The sequence below is a fragment of the Aethalodelphis obliquidens genome, unplaced genomic scaffold (assembly GCF_003676395.1).
Source record: "Aethalodelphis obliquidens isolate GAN/ISIS:26980383/991018 unplaced genomic scaffold, ASM367639v1 scaffold129, whole genome shotgun sequence".
NCBI lineage: Eukaryota > Metazoa > Chordata > Mammalia > Artiodactyla > Delphinidae > Aethalodelphis > Aethalodelphis obliquidens.
This window is the reverse complement of record NW_020838073.1, coordinates 337,838-359,079: the sequence shown is the minus strand read 5'-3', so window position 1 is coordinate 359,079 and position 21,242 is coordinate 337,838. Positions and strand designations below refer to the sequence as shown.

The following is a 21,242-nucleotide window of genomic DNA, read 5'->3' as shown; positions in this document are numbered from 1 at the left end:
ACGGCTCTGCCTCTTACCATCATCCTCCCTCCCCCCGAAGCTACAGTAGTCTTTTTTTTTTTTTTTTTTTTTTTTTTGCTACAGTAGTCTTTTAAAAGGCTCACTCCTTTGCTTAACATCTCTTGATAATTTCTCAATGTTAAGGTCCAAAGGCCTTACTGTGGCTTACATGGTCTCTCCCTACTTCCTTTTTTTATTCTATTGGTCTTTCTTTAATGTTTTATTTGCCTCAGTTAATTTTTAAAATATATATTTCAAAGAGGCAATTTTAGACTCCTGATAAGTTTTGGAAGCCTTAAAATACCAATCAAAATAGGTGTCCAGTTCAGTTTTGACAGTTCCAAATCTGTGGCTAACACAATTTTTTTTTAACATATACATATATCCACTCTTTCTTAGATTTTTTTCCCATGTAGGCCACCACAGAGCACTGAGTAGAGTTCCCTGTGCAGCAGGTCCTTATTAGTTATCTATGTTATACGTACGAGTGTGTACATGTCGATCCCAGTCTCCCAATCTACTCTCCCTCCCCCCGGTAGCCATAAGTTTGTTTTCTGCATCTGTGAGTATTTGTTTCGTAGGTAAGTCCCTTTGTACCCTTTTGCAGACCCACATGTAAGTGATATCATGTGTTACTTCTCTCTTCACTTCCTCCACCTCAGTTTACTGAGCTCCAGCTTAATGGCCTCCTTTCTGTTTCCCCAAGATGCCATCTTGGGGCCTTCAATTCTAAGCTTCCTTATGCACAGAATGTTCCTCTCTGGCTTTTCCCATGGCTGACGTCTTTCGTTATCTAAGTCTCAGCTTAAATTCCACCTCATCAGAAAGGCCTTCATGGACTGCTTTATCTATCAAAAGTATCGTATGTCACAAAGCTCCTATCTACTTAGTTATTTTCCTTCGGGTAAGGAACGTTAAATTCCTTCATAACATTTTCTTAATTGCAACATATTTGTTTTACTTTTTTATTGCCTATCTCCTTTCTTAGATTTTGAACTCCTTAAGGTAAGGAATAAAATCTGATTTATAGCTGAAGGGTCAGTATCCAGCACAGAACATGGCATATAACATCTACTAAAAATACCTGGTGAAGGACTAACCCTGCTGAATGACTCAGTGGGACGGGGGAATCTGTTTCTGTGCCAATAATCAGATGGTTTTCACCCCTACTTAACACATCTGTTCCCCCTATGTATCCACCCATTTATCCATAGTCTCACCCATCTATCAATCTGGTGATTTTTTCCTCCATACTTTCTAGAAAAAAAAAACATAAATTACATTTATTTTAATGTCTGTCTCAAATCGAAATTTGGGACCAGTTATTGCCCCAAAGCCTGCCTTCCTGACCAGAAATGCAGACATATTTACATACACAAGTAGATGTGTGAGGCTGACACAGCTAGGAGTACACTAACAAGCACTGGGAAATGTAATACTTCCTCAATGACGTCAATTAGATAGGACGTAGGTTCTTGGCTTAAACCATGAAGATGGAGCCAGATGAACTTGAGGGTCACAGGGTCAACTTCACTCATGCCACCCCAAAATTCAGTTCAGATTCTAACTAGCAACTGCACTGACTTTACCACTGAAATCTTCACAGCAGTGAGTCTCCCTCATCCTGAACGTGTTATTTCTCCATTTACTCGTGTCTTCTATTATCTCTTCCTGTAAAGTTTTATAGTTTTCTTCCTATAGATTTTGACACCCCTAATGTCAAAAGTTTATTCATAGATATTCAATGGATTTGGGTTTTTAAAAGAAAACTTATTTAATTTGCTATTTTGTTGGATTATGTTCCCTAATTGATATATTGAAAGATATTGATATTTATTTGTTTCTTCAGCTTTAAGTCCTACTAGTAGTAAAAAGTTTTCCAAATGATTCATTTGGACTCTCAAGGCAGATTCATTTTATCACTAAGAAGAAATGAGTTCTCTGCACCTTCATCCCAAACACACAAACATATTTATTCCACAGGGAACTGCACCTGCTGCCCTCGTTGAACCAGAGAAAGAGAAGAGGGCTAAGCAGCGTAGCTGTTTCAAATCGTTTTGATAAACTGTGCTGCCTGACCCTGAAAACTCTCCGCCTCTACTGTATTTCTTTGCTACATTCTTTTTCGGTTTCCTCTATTTGATTTTTCCACCAATCCTTGCAAGCACTGAATCTTTTAAGAAATCCTTAACACTTCTTGTCTGCTCATGGCACTCACTGGAAAGCAACAAAAAGCAGGCAGAAGAAATTGGACCTAAGTCTATTCTTGAAAAACAAAAACTGCAACGGGTGAGATTTCTATAGTTGCAGTTTTTTGCCTGAGAGCAATCTCAAATCCTGCACCAGGCAGGGGACAGCCTCACTAAAACTTGAGGTGTCAGTGGACAGAGTTCAGGCAGGAGTGGCAGGGTACCCAGAAAATTGAGGAGGAAATCCTGAAAGAGAGGGAGGCAGCAGAAGGGCTTAACTCTAAAATCCGGATATAAAAGCCACCTCAACTCTGGCTGACAGTTCAACTTCTACATGCACAGGAAGACCCCAAAGCCCCAGGAAAGAGAAGCAGTTGCAAACGTAAAGAAATGAATAGAGATAACCGTTCGCCCAAAGGGAAGCAGGGTACGGACTGTGGGTCCAGATCCACTCGTTCTCAATAACACAGTCCAAGTCGTACAGGACGTCACTGCCCTGTCCATAGCCAAGCTCTTTCTATCACCCTGAGAGGTTCCCTGTGTCCCTCTGAACCCAGTCCCCCAAGCCCAGGCAATCACTGATCTGCTTTCAGTCACTATATACCAGTTTTGCTTGCTCTACAATTTAATATAAATGAAATAATAGAGTATATCGTGCAAAAATATAACCATTATTTTTCATCCATTCACTATTGACAGATGTTAAAGTTAATTCAGGAATGAGCTATCATGAATAAAGCTGCTATGATCATTTGTGTACAAGGTTTTGTGTAACATGTTTTCATTTCTCTTGGATAAATATCCAAAAGAGGGGTTCCTTGGAGGTATATATTAAATCTATGTTTAGTTTTACAAGAAACTGCCAAACTCTACTTTCCAAAGTGGTTGTATCCTTTTAAAGTCCTACCAGCAATCCTTAATAATTGCTCCACATCCTTGCCAAAGAGTGGTATTGTGAGACTCTAATTTTTTAACTATTCTAATGGACGTTCAGTGACATCTCATTGTGGTTTTACAATTCCCTGATGCACCTGTGTTCAGCAGATGTCCTTTATCACAGTGCGAATGGTCCTTTTCCAAGTTTAAGAGTTTTCATTATGAATGGATGCTGAATTTTATTCTATGTAAATTATGCCTCAATTACACTGATTTAAAAGAAAAATTCTAGAGGCCAGAAGCACACTTAATGGTGAGACGCTGAGTACCTTCCTCCTACGACAGGGAACAGGTAAGGCAGTGTGCTGCCGTCAGTCACCTCTATTCATCATTGTCCTGGTAGCCTCAGCTTTCATGTAATAAAGAATAAAAAATAATGGTAAAAAAGAATAAAGACTGGGAGGGAAGAAGTAAAACTCCCTATTCACATATGACATGATTTACGCAGAAAAAAGCATGTTTACATGACAATCTATGTAGAAAGATTGTCATGTAAACATGTTACATGAGCTCCACCCCATGTTACTGGAGCTCCACCCCAAACTTTCTGAATCAGAAACTCTCTATGTAGAAAATCCTACAGAATTTACAAAAAGTGACTAGAATTAATAAGTGAGTTTAGAAAGGTTACACAATAAAAAAAATAAACTGTATTTCTATATGCTAGAAATAAACAAATTGGTAACTGAAAAAGAAAACCAACAATACCATTTGCATGGTTCTTCTATCTACCAAGTTGCCAAAGACAGAATCTGAGATACCAGACTCTCTGAGTTCACTCTTTCCCTCATGAGCCCTGCTGACTTTCTCTCCTGACTCTCTTGAGCACTTACCCACCACCAGAGCCAACCCAGTAACTCACTAGTGCAACAATCTCTCACCTGTCTCTAGTTTGCCACTTTACTTGCCACTGGCTATACTGTACCCAGAGTGATATGTCTAAAATACAATTTTCATGTTGATTGTGTAAATAAATCCTTAGGCTGGTACAATCTTAACACAGATCAAAAGCACTTGATGATCTATTGCACTACTCGTATCTCATCTGTGACCCATCTTCTCTTCCTGCTCTATGTTCCAGCCATAGGTATTAAAAAATTCTTTTTCAGTTCCGCAAATACAACAGTCCTCTCTCTTCACTCTGGAACCCTGCATATGCTACTGATTCTCTCTGAAATACTTCTCTGCACCCCAGATCCCTCTGTCATTCCCTCCCAAAATGGAACCGGGTTTAAAGAGAACAAAAACAAAGATCTATCATTTGGCAGGCTACCGAAGAGGTTTATACAAAAGGTAGGTAGTAAGAGCCTGAATTAAGGTATTACAGTAGAAACAGATGAAAGGAACATGAGAGAAATACCATATGAGAACATGAGAGAAATAAAAGCAAGCATTTTAGCAATCATGTGGTACTAAAACATGGTTTGTTGAAATAAGTCATTCTCTATGTGACTTCTATATTTCTTCAAACCAGGTGAAATAATTCAAGAACACTGAGTTATATGAAATTAATCTTCAAAGAGTAGACCAAGCTATTCTCTATGAATCATTTCTTACCTAATTAACAGTCTACTGGGTTAGAGCAGTGGTTTTCAAAATGTGGTGCCTTGAACTACCAACAGCATTGGCATTACAGGGGAATTTGTCTGAAATGTGAATTACCGGAGCTCCACCCCTAACTTTCTGAATCAGAAACTCTAGGCATAGGGCCCAGAAATCTGTACTGTAAGAAGCCTTCAGGTAATTCTGATGTAAGTTCAAGTTTGAAAGTCACAAGGTTAGGGGATACGGAAACAGTAGTAAACCAGTAAATATCATAACCACAACAAAACTCTCAGAAGGATGAAACTGCAGAAAGAACAAGTCAACAGTAATCATAATCTACTCTCTGTCCCACTGAAGGGCACTGTAATTCACTCTGGGGGCCAAAAAAAAAAAAGAAAGTAAATATATTACTCATGATGCACACGAGTAACAATCTCGAGGCCCTGATGAATATCACGCTGATAAAAGCCACTAAGGTACAGCCACCTCGAAGTGCTTATAAAATTAAAGAAATTATGGGTAATGAATTACAACCATGTTACTCATTATTTTGCCCACTCACTCAATACACATTTACTGAATACAACTATTATACAAGACATTATGCTACGAGCGAAAGCTGTGATAAATAGGTTTTAAATGAAAGCAGAAGAAATTTCAAAAAGTCAAAGCTTTTCTTTTAAGTAATTTTGTTTGTTGCACTGGAATTCATTGCCAAGGAAGATTCTAAAGCAAAGGATAGTCAACTATGATTCTGTGTTTGTTACATATAAGACTACAATCAAATGCCAGGTGCTTTTTCAGTTTATCAGTTATAAATCCAATTAAACTAATGTCAGCATCTACACGCCTAAGACAATACTGATTCTGATCCTCAAAGGCGAATATTCAGTATCTATACATATAAAATATATATGCAACACATACATTTACACACTATATATATACACATGTATATATAACATATATGAGCTTTAAGATGAAGAAACTCTTAACTAGTAAGAATTGACAGGGGTTAATTCTTCGGGGATATTACCAAGTCCCTTTCGGTCACTGCTGGTAATTTTATGGCATGAGTACCTCCTCTCCTCCATATGCTCATTTTTATAAGTCCTGTGCATCTGCATCATTCTCTCTTGGGAAGGGAAAACAAAGGCTTTGGAGTCAGATAAATATGACTTCAAATCCTTTTGCAGCTACTTAATTATCTGTGTGATTAAACGAGTTTTGTAAGCCTCAGTTTTTCATCTTTAAGAGAATTTTAACGATAGTTTCATAAGATTATTGTGAGAATTTGGTTTACTAACAAGTCCGCAATAGATATTTAATAAACATTACACCCTGACTCCTTCTCTTTTTTAAAAAGGCATCTCTTTTCCTCAGTCCATTAATTATCCTCAAAGTCTTGACATATTTCACACTGACAACCAGAAATGGGACAATAATTACATTTGTGCTCTAAAGGCCCCTCCTTAGACACCTTTTGGCATTTCACAGATTCTTCTGAATATTTAAATACTGAAGTTGTAGTGCTGTGTACGGAAAAGACCTGCAGGGGGAGTTAGGAGACCCAAGTCTAGTTTCATTAATACCAGCAAAGTAGCTTGGGCTTTATCTCCTTGGATTGGGATAATTTCTCATGAAAAATAAGTGTGGTGAGACAAAATAATCTCTAAGGCTTCTTTTGCGTCTTTAAAACTGTATGATTCTAATCTGGGGGGAAGAATTATTCTGGATCATCAGCAATTGGTCCTTGGGACCTGGAAATATAATACCTTATTTCAGAAGGGATGCTCAAGATGGAAAAGTAAGACAAAGTAAGAAAAAGTAGGAGACAGCCAAGAGATCAACGCAGCTCAAAATACTGATACCTCTGCTTCCCCACATTTATCCTGCTGTAATTGTTTTAGAGTAGAAATGTCTTCTTGTGTACAAATTTATGAGACAGAATTTTTACTTCTTGTAACATATGTGGTCTCAATTATTAGTCCTTCTGGAACACTTTCTTAGTGACTATGGTGATAAGTAACTGGTCTCTTTCTTCTTTGTTGTCTGTCACTTCTCCAAGCCATCTAAAGACAGGCTTCTATCTAAACGGTCTGACCTATGAGTGTCAGCAAGATAATCTAAGAATTATCTATTTTTTTAAATCTCAATATTGCACATAGTAGCAGACACCTTTCACGTATTTGCCTGGCTAACAATTTATCTTTCTGTGAAAGGTAGCATTACTGACATTTCTACTCACTTCTATCAATATTTTCGCGTTCATTTATTAAGAAATAACACTATTTCTCTAGGCCTTGGAGCAGCTCAAGTCATCTGATGAAGTACGAGGAAAGTTTGTTTTTATTTCGGTTCAGTGTAAAAGGCTTTATTTCCACTGAGACTAGCTGGACCTTGCTTTATTTTATCCACCTCATCTTCACAGTTTTTCATACAAAATCAGTAAGTAATGCCAAGAAAAAGTAATGTTTAACATTTCACATTTACTTTCCACTAACCATTCTTTCAGAGACCTAGGACGTAACCATGAGAAAAAACGAGAGCAAGAGATAGAAGCCCTACTTTCCTCCCAATCGTTACTCGTATTTTCCATATAAGACCTTACAAACTGATTTCTAAAGAACTGATTCAGAGAACCATTTCTTCAGCCTCCCAATTTTTCTCAACTATACAAAACATTTCCTTCAAAACAGTCATTCTCCTGTACTAGGCAAAAGGATATCATATTCGTTTGTGAAAAACCCTCACTGTATAACCATATAAATTTACAAAGAATTCACAATTTTAAGATGAAAAACTAATTTCATCTTAATGCAGGCTAATTTATGTAACACTCAAGATACATTAAGTATTTACTTCAATATTGTAATGTTAACATTTTAACCTTTATGCCCAGTTTTCTCTCCAAGATTTGCTTCTCAGTTGTCTGAGACAAGTAGAGAAAGAAACTGGCACTCGATCTATAGACTGACTTATGATTAGAAAAACCTTAATAACCCAACAGATTAAAATATCAAGAAACTGAAGTTCAAAGGCAAAAGAATTACCTGTAATCATTCAAATTAAAAATTTTAAAAAACTCAAACAGTGAACATTATAAATCAGAAAGGACTTATTATGAAGAGAGAAAAATTGCAATGGCAATGAAAAACAGCAGCTTACACTTACTGGGTTATCTGTGCAATCGTCAGCCAGCTGTAAACCAAAATAGTCACGCTCAGTCAAATCAAGGTGCCTGAAGACCATCTCCAACAGAACCTGCCCCTGATCATGTTTCTGGAAGAAAAGTAACAGGAAATCAAACTGACAGGCTACATCCTTTCACATTTTGAAACTCTTGGACTCTCCTCTTTTATTAAGTTGGCAACTGGTTCCATGCCAACGACTTGGTTGAGCAATAAAGACTCCACATGTTACATCGTACTTAGAAAAGTCTGACTTTGGGCAAACTGGTTCAAGGGGTACATAATAAAGATGAAGATATAAGGGAAACCTTTGAAAATGTCTTCTGCTTTTAGGCTATTCTCGTGGCATTTTTGTAATTTTATATTGTTAGCACATTAACTCATGTATGTATCCACATCATTTGTCTTACTGTCTTATTCTTACCTTTAAATTATGGCTGGAAAGTGACATATTTGACTAAGTACAATTTAAAATTTGTGTGTATAAGATAGATAATGCCACAAAAAGGGAAATAAAACAGTGAAAATTATGTGCAGCAAACTGATAACATTCTAATTATCAAAGAATACAGAGAACTTTAGGAAAAGGTCTCTTTTCAATCTCACACCAATTTTATCATGTGGGCATCATGCTGTGGCTTCCCTAAGTCCCGTAGCTACCAAGCTGTGGCACAAAGGGCATGATTGGAACTTTCCTAAAAAGAAATGTAGCTGATCACTGAAAACATGGAGAAACTGCTAACATGTTCAGCAATAAAAGAAATCACAGTGGGAAAGCATAATGACACACCATGAACACACAACAATCCAAAAAGTAAAATCTAGTAAGATAAAAAATACCTAATGCTGGATCTGCTGTATAAAAAATTAATTAATTAAATTTAAAAAAAAACCTAACGCTGCTAACATTGTGGACAGGTATCATCTGTTGGGAAAGCACTTTGGAAACATTAGCAAGAGCGGTAACAGTATTGGCTACTTCTGTCATCCTAACCTGAGTGAAAAATAAAATCCAACTTTGGGAGAAACAGCTATACACCCCAACACATTCAGTGCAGTGTTATTTACATGAGACGAATACTAGGAAAACACATTAGCGAACAGTGGTGTATTTTTCCACCAATTTCGTCTCTCAATAGCTATGATAGTTTGGTAGCTTCCAGCTACAAGTTAGAATCAAAACTCAGAGCTGAAACGATAAGGACGTAAGTATTTTTTTCATACAGCAGAAAGCAGAGAGAGACGACAGACTCCAGAGTTGGCTAGTTCAGTAGATGAACGGTGTAATCAAGTACCAGGTTTCTTTCATCTCTCTAATCCACATTCCTGCTGTCAGCTACATTCATAGGCTGTTAGTGAGATGGTCAGAGCTATTTCAAAATTCACACCTGCAGATGACAATGTTCAAAAGAACGACCTTCCTTGTAAAGAGCTTCCCTTCACGTCTCAGTGTGTCAAATAGCTATTTCCAAAACTCATCAATGGCAGGAAGTATGTGCCTCAAACAATGCTTTACAATGGTGGTCCCCATTTGAATAACCTGTGAACATTTTTTGTACTGATGCAACTCACCTCCCCCACCCGTCTCCCATTCTCATTAAATTGGCCCAGGGTGGAGAAGGAGCATTAGTCTTTTTAAAAAGCTGCTAAGGTGAGCCTAAGGTACTCTTCTAGAGACAAGATGGAGTAGATGCATTTCTCCCTATACTTCCAGCTGAGTGAAACCAACGAACAACAACAAAATGCAGAAAAATTGTTTTTAAACTCTGAAAGATAAAAGTAGCAGCCTGGGGCTTCCCTGGTGGCGTAGTGGTTGGGAGTCCACCTGCCGATGCAGGGGACACGGATTCGTGCCCCGGTCCGGGAGGATCCTACATGCCGCGGAGCGGCTGGGCCGGTGAGCCATGGCCGCTGAGCCTGCGCGTCCCTCAACGGGAGAGGCCACAACAGTGAGAGGCCCGCGTACCAAATAATAAAAGTAGCAGCCTGGCTGGGGAACTCCTTGGGTTTTCTTTCCATTTCTTTTTTATTGAGGTAAAATTCACATAATGTAAAATTAACCATTAAAAGTGCGCAATCCTTCTGCATTTAGTGCATTCACAATACTGTGCAACCATCATTTCTACCTAGTCCCAAAACATTTTCATCACACCAAAAGAATACTGTACCATATCCACTGAACAGTATCTCCTGCCCCAGACCCTGGCAACCACGCATCTGCTTTCTGTCTCTATGGATTTACTTATTGTGAATATTTCATATAAATGGAATTGAACATGTGACCTTTTCTGTCTGGCTCCTTTCACTCAGCATTGTTTTCAAGGTTCCATGTTGTAGCATGTATCCACATCTAATCCCTTTATATGGTTAAATAATATTCCATTATATGAATATATCACAACTTGTTTATCAGTTGATGGACATTTGGGTTGCTTCCACCTTTTGGGTACTGTTGTTTCTGAGGCAGGAGATAGATGCGCCCCAGGCTGCGCAGCTGGAATCTGTCCCCTGTGGACAGATACTCCAAGACAAAGATAATAGCGGGAGCAGAGAAGAGCTGAGTCCTGACCAGATAAGAGATAAAGATACCCCATTCCTTATTCTCGAGGTCAAAGAGACCCTCCTGACTACACACGCGCAGAACGGCTCCTCAGGAGTCAAAAAAGGGAGGGGACGCCACCCATAGTAGGTGATGTCAACCTACCCATAGGCCTCTTTGCTAGAATCCACCTTGGCTAAGAGATGCATGCACACACCGGGGAGGACCCTGAGATAAACCAAATACGGACTCAAGAGCCAGGCAAAGCAAGATGACTGGCCAGAGGAAACCCAGAAGAAATGCCCCATAAAAGTGATTCAAACTACCACAAGGGCACAGCTCTTTCTCTAAGCCCATCTGTGTGTCTATCCACATGAACTCTTTTTCCTTCTAATAAACACTTTACTTGTTTCATTACTTTCTGTCTCTTTGTGGAAATTCACTTCTACAAAGCCGACAGGCCAGGGTCTTGTCACTGGCCACTGGCCTAGTGGCTAGGATTCAGTGCTCTCACTGCCACGGCCTGACTTCAATCTCCGGCTGGAGAACCAAAATCCTGCTTCAAGCCACTGCAGCTGGGGCCACTCGAGATACTTCCACCTTTTGGTAAAGGCGTACAAGTTACCTGTTTGAGTATCTGCTCTCAGTTCTTCTGGGTATATACACAGAAGTGGAATCGATGGATCACATGCAAATTCTGTTTAACTTTTTGAGGAACCACCAAACACTTTTCCATAGCAGCTGTACCATTTGATGTTCCCACCGGCAATGCATGAGGGTTCCAATTGCTCCACATCCTTGCCAACATTTGTTATTTTCTATTCTTTTGATTAAAGCCATCCCACTGGGTATGAAGTGGTACTTCACTGTGGTTTTGATTTGCATTTCTATAATAACTAATGATGCTGAGCATTTTTTTCATGTGCTTGTTGGCCATTTGTATATCTTTGGAGAAATGTCTAATAAAGTCTTTTGCCCATTTTTTAAAGTGGGTTAATAATCTCTCCGTTGTTGTGTGTTGAGTTCTTTTTATATTCTAGATGCTAGACCCTTAACAGATATATGATTTGCAAATATTTTGTCCCTTTTCATAGGTGTTTTTTCACTTTCTTGATCACTACTTGTATACACAGAAGTTTTAAATTTTTCTGAAGCCCAACTTGTTCATGTTTTTCTTTTGATGCTTGTGCTTTCAGTGTCACATCTAAGAATTCATTGCTAAATCCAAGGTTATAAAGAATTAACCATATATTTTCTTCAAAAAGTTTTATACTTTTAAATGTTACATGTAGTTCCTTCAGCCTGTTTGGGTTTATCTTTGTATATGGTAGGTATACAACCTAGGTAGGAATGCAATTTCATTCTTTGGCATGTGCATATCCAGTTGTCCAAGCACCACTGGTTGAAGAAACTATTCTTTCCCCACTGAATGCTCCCGGTAACTTGGTTGAAAATCTGTTGACCATACATGTAGGGGTTTATTTCTAGACTCTCAATCAAGTTTTCTTTTTACCTCACACATACCATAGACTTGGTACTGGAGAATCCTACAACCCAGAAACACCAACAGGCCCGATGGAAAGAGACCAAAAGAGCCTGCTTTCTCAAGCAAATGACCAGGAAAAGAGTCTCTATGCAGGACAGAAACCTTACTAACAATGCTGACTCCAATCCTGCCAAACCCAGTGGAAAAAAACTGAGCCCGTCTCCAGCAGCGCCATGGAAACCAAGCAGGGGCCTGGGGTTCCATGTGCCTCCTGGTACTGCTGGCAGCAAGTGGGAAGCCTGCTCTTCTACTCTCTGCCAGCCAACAGCACGCTGCAACACACAGTCTCTCCCAGGGGTGGTATCAGCAGAAGTTGAGTGCGCAGTCTGAACCTCAGCCTAGCGGTAACAGGCAATGCTCAGACTGCCCCATGGGAGTGGTGACAGCAGAAGCTGAGAGGGAAGCCTAGATTTCCACTCCCACCACCACCCAGCGGTAGCAGGTGGCATCTGCCAAACAGAAATAAACAGGAGGATTTGGGAGAGGAGGTAGGTAGAAAAAGGGACAGTTAAACCTTGGAAGTAAAATCCAAATAAGGAACCACAAGTGAAACTGACCAAAATTAAAAGAGCAAAGGTTTAAAACTCAATTACAGTGTGGAATACGTGCAAAATTTTCAGTAAGGTCTCTGGATAAAACACACACACACACACACACACACACACACACACACACACACGAAGTAGACCAAAAGAGTAATGCAAAGGTTCTGGAAACCAGATTGTTATTAGAACCACAACCCACAAAGGCAGGCCAGGACCTGGATACTACACCAGAGTGACTCCCTGCTACAGAGAAGATTCAGTATAATCCAGAGTCTCATGATACATTGCCCCAAATGTCCAGGATACTACCTAAAATCACCAATCATAACCTGAAAAATCTCAACTAGAATGAGAAAAAACAATCAACAGACACCAACACTGACATGACTCAGATGTTGGAATTACCTAACAAGTGTTCTGAAGCAGCCATCATATAAATGTTTCAATGAGCCATTATAAAGGTTGTTTGAAAAATAGAATATTTTGCAAAAAACTGAAGATATAAAAGAACCAAATAGAAATTATGTAACTAAAAAACATAGTAATGAAATGAAAACTGACTAGATGTGCTCAATAGAAGAACGAAGATGAGAAAGAAGAGAATCGATGAATTTCAAGACAGATCGATAGAAATTCCCCAATCTAAACAACAGAGAAGTTAAACTAAAAAAAAAATGACCAGAGCCTCAGAGACCTGTGGGACAACAAAAAAAGGTATAACAGTCATGGCACTGGAGTCCCTGAGAGAGAAGAGAAAGAGCTTCAGGATGACAAAATATTTGAGGAAACATTCGCTGAGATTTTCACAAATTTAGCAGAAAGCAAAAACACAGATTCAAGAATCCAAGTGAACCTCAATCAAAATGAATCCAAACAAATCCACCCAAGATACATCATAATCAAACTACTGAAAACAAAGCAAAGAGGAAAAAATCTTGAAAGCAACTAGAAAAAAGAATTTACCTATAGGGAGTGACAATTCAATTAGAATAGATTTCTCATCTGCAACCGTAAGACCAGAAGGAAATGGTACAACATTTTCTAGGTGCTAAATGAGAAGAACTATCAACCCAGAATTCGCTGTTAACAGAAAATATTGCATAGCAATGAAGGGTAAATAACGACATTCTCAGAAAAAAAGAAAAGTTAAGGGAATTTATCACCAATAGACTACCACTAAAAGAATGCCTAAAAGAAGTTCTCCAACCAGAAAGGAAATAATAACATAAAGAAACTTGGAAAAACAGAAAAGAAGGAAGAGCAATGAAATGGGAGAAACTGAGCAAAATAATAAAAGCCTATCCTCTTCAGTATTAAATTAAATTATGTTTGATGGTTAAAGCAAAAAATTGAACTTTATCTGATATGCTGCCAAATGTGTGTACAGAAAAAAATTGAGACAATTATGAAGGTGGGAAGGAAAAAGTACCTAAAGGTAGATAAGTTTTTTATACGTCATTCAAGGTAAAATGTTGTTACCAATATTCTATGATAATTTATATATGTAAAATGTAATAACAAGAGCAACCACCAAAAATAAAACACCCCAAAATCAAACAAAAAAAAAACCTACCCAAAGAGTTACTCAAAAACACTAAAATAAATAAAAATGAAATTTAGCAAATGTTCACATAATCTATTAGAAAGGCAGGAAAAAGGAGACAAATGAAAACCATAACAAACAAAGTAATAAAATGGCAAACTTAGACTCTAACATAATAATAATTACAGGAAAGTATAATATATGGTCTAAATACATGAATTAAAAGGCAGTTTTTTTAACTGAAGTATAGTTGATTTACAATGTTATGTTAATTTCTGATGCACAGCAAAGTGATTCAGTTATACATATATATACATTCTTTTTTTAATATTCTTTTCTGTTATGGTTTATCATAGGATGTTGAATAGTTCCCTGCGCTGTAGAGTAGGACCTTGTCGCTTATCCTAAAAGGCTGAGATTGACAGAGTAGGGAAAAAACCATGATCCAACTATATACTATCTAAAAGAAATTTACTTCAAATATATTAATATATACGTGAGTTTTGAAAGTAAAGGGATATAGAAAAAGATATACCATGTAAACATTAATTTTAAAAAGTAGGCTTGAGAGCAAGTAACTTTACCAAGGGAAAAAAGGACATTACAAAATGTTCTCACACTAAAGAACACAGCTGGAAAATTAATGCAACAAAAATTAACAGAATGGGAAGTAGAAAATAGAAAAGGCCTAAGTATAACTAGAGATGTCAACAATTAAGCAATTGCTAGAATTATTAAACAGAAAATCAGCAAGAATATAGAACTCAATGATACATTAACAGGATCCAACTGACATTTATAGGACACTCTACTCAACAACAGAATACCCATTCTTTTCAAGTGTCCATGGAACATCCATAAGGCAGATCATATCCGGGGTCATAAAACAAACCTTACTAAATTGAAAACTGAAATCATATAGAGCATGGTCTATAACCATAATTAAATCAAAATAGAAAACAGTAACAGAAAGACAGGAAGAAAAATTTAGAAACTAAACACCTGGGAGAAAAAAAGACCCATTTCTAAATAACCTATGGGATAAAGAGGACTCGGGGTGGGGGGGGGGGGAAGGAAAGGTCTCAAATCCATAGTCTAAACTCCCTCCTAATGAAAACCAGAAAAACAGCAAAATAAACAGAAGGAAGGGAGCAATATAGGTAAGAGCAGAAGTCTATGGAAATCTGGTTCTTTGGAAAATCAATAAAGTTGACAAACTTATAGCAAGAGTAATGAAAAGAGATGAGACACAAATGACCAGCTACAGAGCTATAACAGGATTTTACTACACACTCCAAAAACATTTACAAGGTAAGTAAATGGTAGAAACAAATCTACACAGATAAACCTGACAACATGGATGAAATAAACTAATTCCTCAAAAAGCTGGATTATGTAACAGATTAGTCAGGTCAGAAGGTTTAGAAGGCTGCAGGAGCTACTTCCACAATGTTCAGGCCAAAGGCATGTAACAACCCCTAACAGTGAACCTCTTCAGACTCCTAAAAACATACTAAAATTCACCCAATATGAAGTAGATACTTACGAAATACTTTAAAAAAAAAAACCTCCCCCAAAATGAAATCTCCTGGACCTGATGCTTTCACTGGAAAATTCTAGGAAACATTTAATCAAGAATTAAGAACAAATCTACCTAATCTACTCAATCAATTCACTCTATGAAACCAGGATAACCCTGATATCAAAGCTGGACAAAGAAAGTATTAAAAAAAAAAACTACAAATATCCTTCACAGGACCATAGACGTAAAATTCCTTAATAAAATATTAGCAGATTGAATTGAGCAGTATCTCAAAAGGATGATACAGAATCACTAAATGGAATTTCCAGAGGTGCAAGGCTGGTTTAGTGCTCAAGAGTCAATCTCGTAGTGATGCCCAGAAAGCAGTGCCATGGACCTGCTCCCCAGCAAAACAACTATTGCTGGTGAAAATAATTTAAAAACCCAAGAATTTAAAGTCTTGGGGAACTGTTCTAAGGGTACAAAACAGCATTTATTCAAGACAGTCTACTAAATCTTGGTAAAAATAGTGAGAGTCCATGGCACTTGAGCCATCATCCACTTCCTCTCTCTTCCGCCCAGACCAACACTATGTAATCTCTGCTCCAGAAAAGTGTGGCCAAGAAATTGGGAATCCCTCTACCCTCACATCCCAGTCAAGGGTTATGGCATCTCTGCAGGACGGGGAAGTTGCCAGCATTTCTCATGCATTCCAATTCTTTGTTACAAATTTTAAATCACAGGATGGTGTGGCCAAGAAGTTGGAGGCCTCCCTCATAGGGCAAAGACTATACCTCAATCACAGAAAGTAAAACAAATACTGAAGCCATGAAGCAGATGAAACTACCCAGGGTCAGAAGAAAGAGCAAGAGAACAGCTAACAGAGAACCCTGACATGTACCAAAATCCCTAGTAGGCAGAACAGTACTGCCAAAGAAGGCAATCAACAAATATTTGGTTAGCTGAATGAGTGAATGGTAAAATAGTCTACAGAAAATTTTTTTTAAGTATATTGGTTTTCAAGTCCCTTTGCAAGCATTCCTGGTCCTTCAGTTTTTCTTACTTCACAAGAGGTCCAGTTAGAGAACAAGGCATTTGAGGGAATCTCTAAAACACACAAGTACATCTGCAGAGAAACGAACTCACTGGAAATAGTTCCTCTAAAGATGAAGAGGCTGTCCCTGACAGAACTTATTTAGGTTTACCATCAGAACTTTAAGTCAATAACAACTGCCAGGCAAAACCGAGATTCTTGTTGCAGACCAACCACAGGACAGCTGTGATAGAGAAAGGTTTGCAGGAAACGCTAAGCAGCCTCCCTATAGACCTGCGGCAGGGTAAGTACTCCCGAGAGTAGAATGGTAAAATGCAAATAGCAAACGGTCAGGCCAAGTCCTTATCTGGCCAGTGAGTATGTAGTCTTGGGTGAATTTTGTTTCTACTTGGCCAGCTTTACCTTACGGGATAGACTAGGTCAGGAGTTACAGAACTATCCTGTGCAGTGTTTAGGGCTCAGTGAGTGTACTCAGGGTTAGGGGCTGGTGCGTTGAGGGAGAAGAGTCCAAGAAAGGCAAATTTGAGCTTCCCGATTCAACCACAGTAACTATAACTGACCCATTACACTCACCACACTTACACAGACGTGTGTGCGTGCGTGTGTGTCATCACGGGGGAAGAAAGGATTCCATACTTTTTTTAATTGAAGTATAATTGACATACAACGTTATATTAGTTTCAGGTATATTGACATAGTGATACAAAGGATTTCTTTTTTTAAAATGTCTGAACAACTGGATTAGATGATCTCTGAGCTCCCTTGTGGCTCTGAGATTCCTTATTTCTAAAGATGCTCTCCTGAAGATGAAAACAACAAGTATTTTCACATAAGAAAAAAATCCAATTATGTAACAGATTAGTCAGGTCAGAAGGTTTAGAAGGCTGCAGGAGCTACTTCCACAATGTTCAGGCCGAAGGCATGTAACGACTCCTAACAGTGAACCTCTTCAGACCCCTAGTAGAGCGTAGACTTTGATCACCTCCTTGGACGAGAACACACCATCAGAATGTGTGACTATGAAATAAAAACTTTCTGTGCAAATAATACATAAATATGACTTCTATTTCTGGTAGTAGAGTAGACTATAAATTCTAGAAAAATCCATAGAAATGCAGCTAAATTACTAGGTAAAAACTTTCAGAAAATTTTTTGTTTTAATCTGTTACTGAGCTGGTATGTATGTATGTGTGTTTGTTTGCTTATTTATTTATTTATTAGGCTGCGCCGAGTCTTAAGTTGCAGCACACAGGATTTTAGTTGTGGCATGTGGAATTCTTAGTCTAGTTCCCCGACCAGGTATGGAACCCGGGCCCCCTGCATTGGGGGGGCCCACTGCACCACCCACTGCACCACCAGGAGAGCCCTGAGCTAGTATTTTTTAAAAAGGTAGAAACAAAGATCCAAAACAAAGTGAAATCAGGAAGCCTAGCTATTCAGAAATGTTAAAGTCAGTTTCTAGCCCTTAAATTTTCTAGCTTCTACTTTGACCACAGGATACATAGGAATCAGAAGTGATACCAGGTTCTCTCCAAGATGGAAATATAACAAGAGACCCACAAACTTTATATTGGCTATACTTACAGAGTAAAAGTGAAGAACAAAAAAGTCATGCCATGCAGAATAGCACAGAAAAACAAAACAAGAAATAAAGAAGTAAAAATAAAACTCGCCTATCTGGTCAGAATTCAGCTACAATGTGGCCTGAGAACCCCAAGTTAAACAATAAACTTAAACGTGGCCCTGGGATGATGGTGCCCCCAGATGACTGGCAAAAGCAAATAAAAGTCTTCTCTGGAGGAAATCAATTTTCAACCAGGACTCAAACAGATTGGTAGAGAGCACATTTTAAAAATGACCCAGTTATATGCTGTCTCCAAGAAACTCCAAATATAAAAATATAGGTAGGTTGAAAGTAAATGATAGAAAAGATATACCATGTAAACATTAACCAAAAGAGAGGAGGAGTGCCTATACTAATATTAGATAAAGTAAGCCTCAGAGGAAAAGAATGCTAGAGACAAAGAGGACATTATATAATGACAAAAGGGCCAGTCCACCAGTGAGACACAGCAACCTTAAATGTGTATGTACCAAAACAACCTTGAAAAAGAAGGACAAATGTTGGAGAACACAATTCCCAATTTTAAAACAATGAAACTACAGAAATCAAAACAAAAGGGTACTCACGTAAGGATAGACATTGGAATAGAAGAGAGTATAGTGCATTGGTTTGTGACAAGGGTATCAAGAATTTAAATGGGAATGAACTGTCTTTTCAAAAAATGGTGTAGGGAAAACTGGATATCTACATGCAAAATAATGAAATTGGACCCCTATAAAAAAAAAATAAAAAATGAACTCCAAATGAACCACAGCCCTAAAATTAATAGCTAGAACTAAAAAAGTCTTAGAGGAAAAACAATCTTTGTGATCATGGACCAGGCAATGGTATTTTAGATATGCTACCAAAAGCACATGTGACAAAAGAAAAAAGGATAAAGTATAATTCATCAAAGATTAAAACTTTTGTGTTTCAAAGGATACCATTAAGAAAGTGAAAAGACAACCTATGGAACGGGAGAAAAAATTTGCAAATTGTATACCTGATAAGTGACTTGAATCCAGAATATAAAAAGAATTCTTACAACTCAACAATAAAAGGCAGATAATTACAAAATGAGCAAGGGGTTCAAACAGACATTCTTCCAAAAACAGCAAATATTGTATAGTTCTACTTATATGAGATATCTGGAACAGGCAAATTCACAGATTTTGGGGTCAGGGAAAATGGGGAGTTATTGCTTAATGGTTACAAAACTTCTGTTGGGAGTGATGAAAAAGTTTTGGAATAGACAGTGGTAATGACTGAACAACAGTGTGAATGTAATTAATGCCACTTAACTCTACACTTAAAAATGGTTAAAGTGGTAATAAATTTTATGTTTTGTATGTATATTACAATATTTTAAAATATTGTAAATACCAAAAAATATACCCCAAAACCCACTGAATTATACACTTAAAAAGAATGAACTGTATATTTTAAATGTGAATTATATCTCAATAAAGATGTTAAAAAATACATAGTATAAAAAGCTGAAAGGCCCTATAAGGAAAAACTGATAAATCTTCCTTCATAGGAAACTTTAGCAAAGGGAAACCAAATTACTGATGAACTACAGAGTGAGGTAAGAGCTAGAAACCTAAATAATCAATAATTATATGGAAAAAAACACACAAATATATAAAACACAGAATGAAGTGGTGATAGTGGACATTCTTGTCTTGTTTCCAGTTTCAGGGGTAAATTTTCAGTATTTCATTTCTAGGTATGATGTCTGCTTTAGGATATTTGTAAATACCCTTCATAAGTTAACAGAAATTCTTCTCTATTTCTAGTGCACTAAGTTTTGTTTTGTTTTGTTGTTTTTTGTTTGTTTTATACACTGAAGAAAATGATATGGTTTATCTCCTTTATTTTACATCTCATTCTTTGAATAAACCTCACCTGGTATTAACACATTTATATGACAGTGTGTGTGTGTGTGTGTGTGTGTGTGTGTGCGCGCGCGCGCGCGCGCATTATACATTTAATTCGCTAAAAATCTGTTTGGAAATTTTATAATTCTTGTTCATGACAGACTGGTCTATAATATTCCTTTTTTGTATAATGATTATTAGCTGTTAACATGAGAGTTATGCTGGTATCGTAGAATGAGTTATGAATCTTATTCTCTGCAAGAGCCGTGAGAGTGATATTATTCTTCAAATGTCGGAAAAATTCATTAGTAGAAGGAAAAGTCACAATGAGATACTATAACACAAGCACCAGAATGGCTAAAAAAAAGTTAAATGCCAAGTGTTGGTGTGAATGTGGAGCAAATGTAAATCTCATAAACTGCTGGTGAAAATGTACATACATATAACCACTTTGGAAAACTGTTTTCATAACACTTGATCCAGATTTCCACTCTTAGATATCTGCCCAACAGAAGTACATATATACACAAATATACACATGTACGAGAATTGTTTAGAGCTGCAGTATTCATAGCAGCCCTAAACTATGAAAAAACCAAGGGTAAATTTGATAAATTTTCATACACTAATGAAGTGATGTCTCACTATCCATTGCTAATACACACCCAAATTTTTTTTTTAAGTATTAATATCTCTCATGCTTCGGTGGCTTGACTGAGCCCAGCTTTGGTTCTCACTTTTGATTGCAGTTAGATGGCAGCTATTAAAGTCCTGAAGTCTGACTGGACCTGACATACAAGACAGCCCACTTGCGTGGCTGAAAACTGATGCAGACGGCTGGCCGGACGATCAGCTACAGCTGTTAACCAGAGAGCCTCTGTACATGGCCTCTCCATAGGGGATGGACTTCTCACAGCACAACAGCTAGAGTCTGAGATGAACTGTCCCAGAAGGGGAGTCCTAAGAGATCCATCTAGAAGGTAGAAGGCTTCTTTTTCCTGGGAGTCCCAAAGACTAGGCAAGATTCAAGGGTGAGGGACACTGCACGGGTGTGAACAGCAGGAGGTGGGGTTCTGTCTTCGGAGACTAGCCACCACAGATGGAGTACTATACGGCAGTGAGGAAGAAAAGAGATGTTTATGTTTAACC

General features: G+C 37.8%; 1 protein-coding gene across 4 annotated transcripts in view; it reads right to left on the bottom strand.

The window, feature by feature from the left end:
* Positions 1–21,242, bottom strand: part of PTPN4 (protein tyrosine phosphatase non-receptor type 4) — a 178,466-nt gene that overhangs the window by 96,146 nt on the left and 61,078 nt on the right. For all 4 annotated transcript variants that reach the window (XM_027099162.1, XM_027099164.1, XM_027099165.1 and 1 more), the window contains exon 3: positions 7,845–7,952. In XM_027099162.1, coding sequence (XP_026954963.1) covers positions 7,845–7,952 — 108 coding nt within the window. The remainder of the gene's footprint in view (positions 1–7,844; positions 7,953–21,242) is intronic.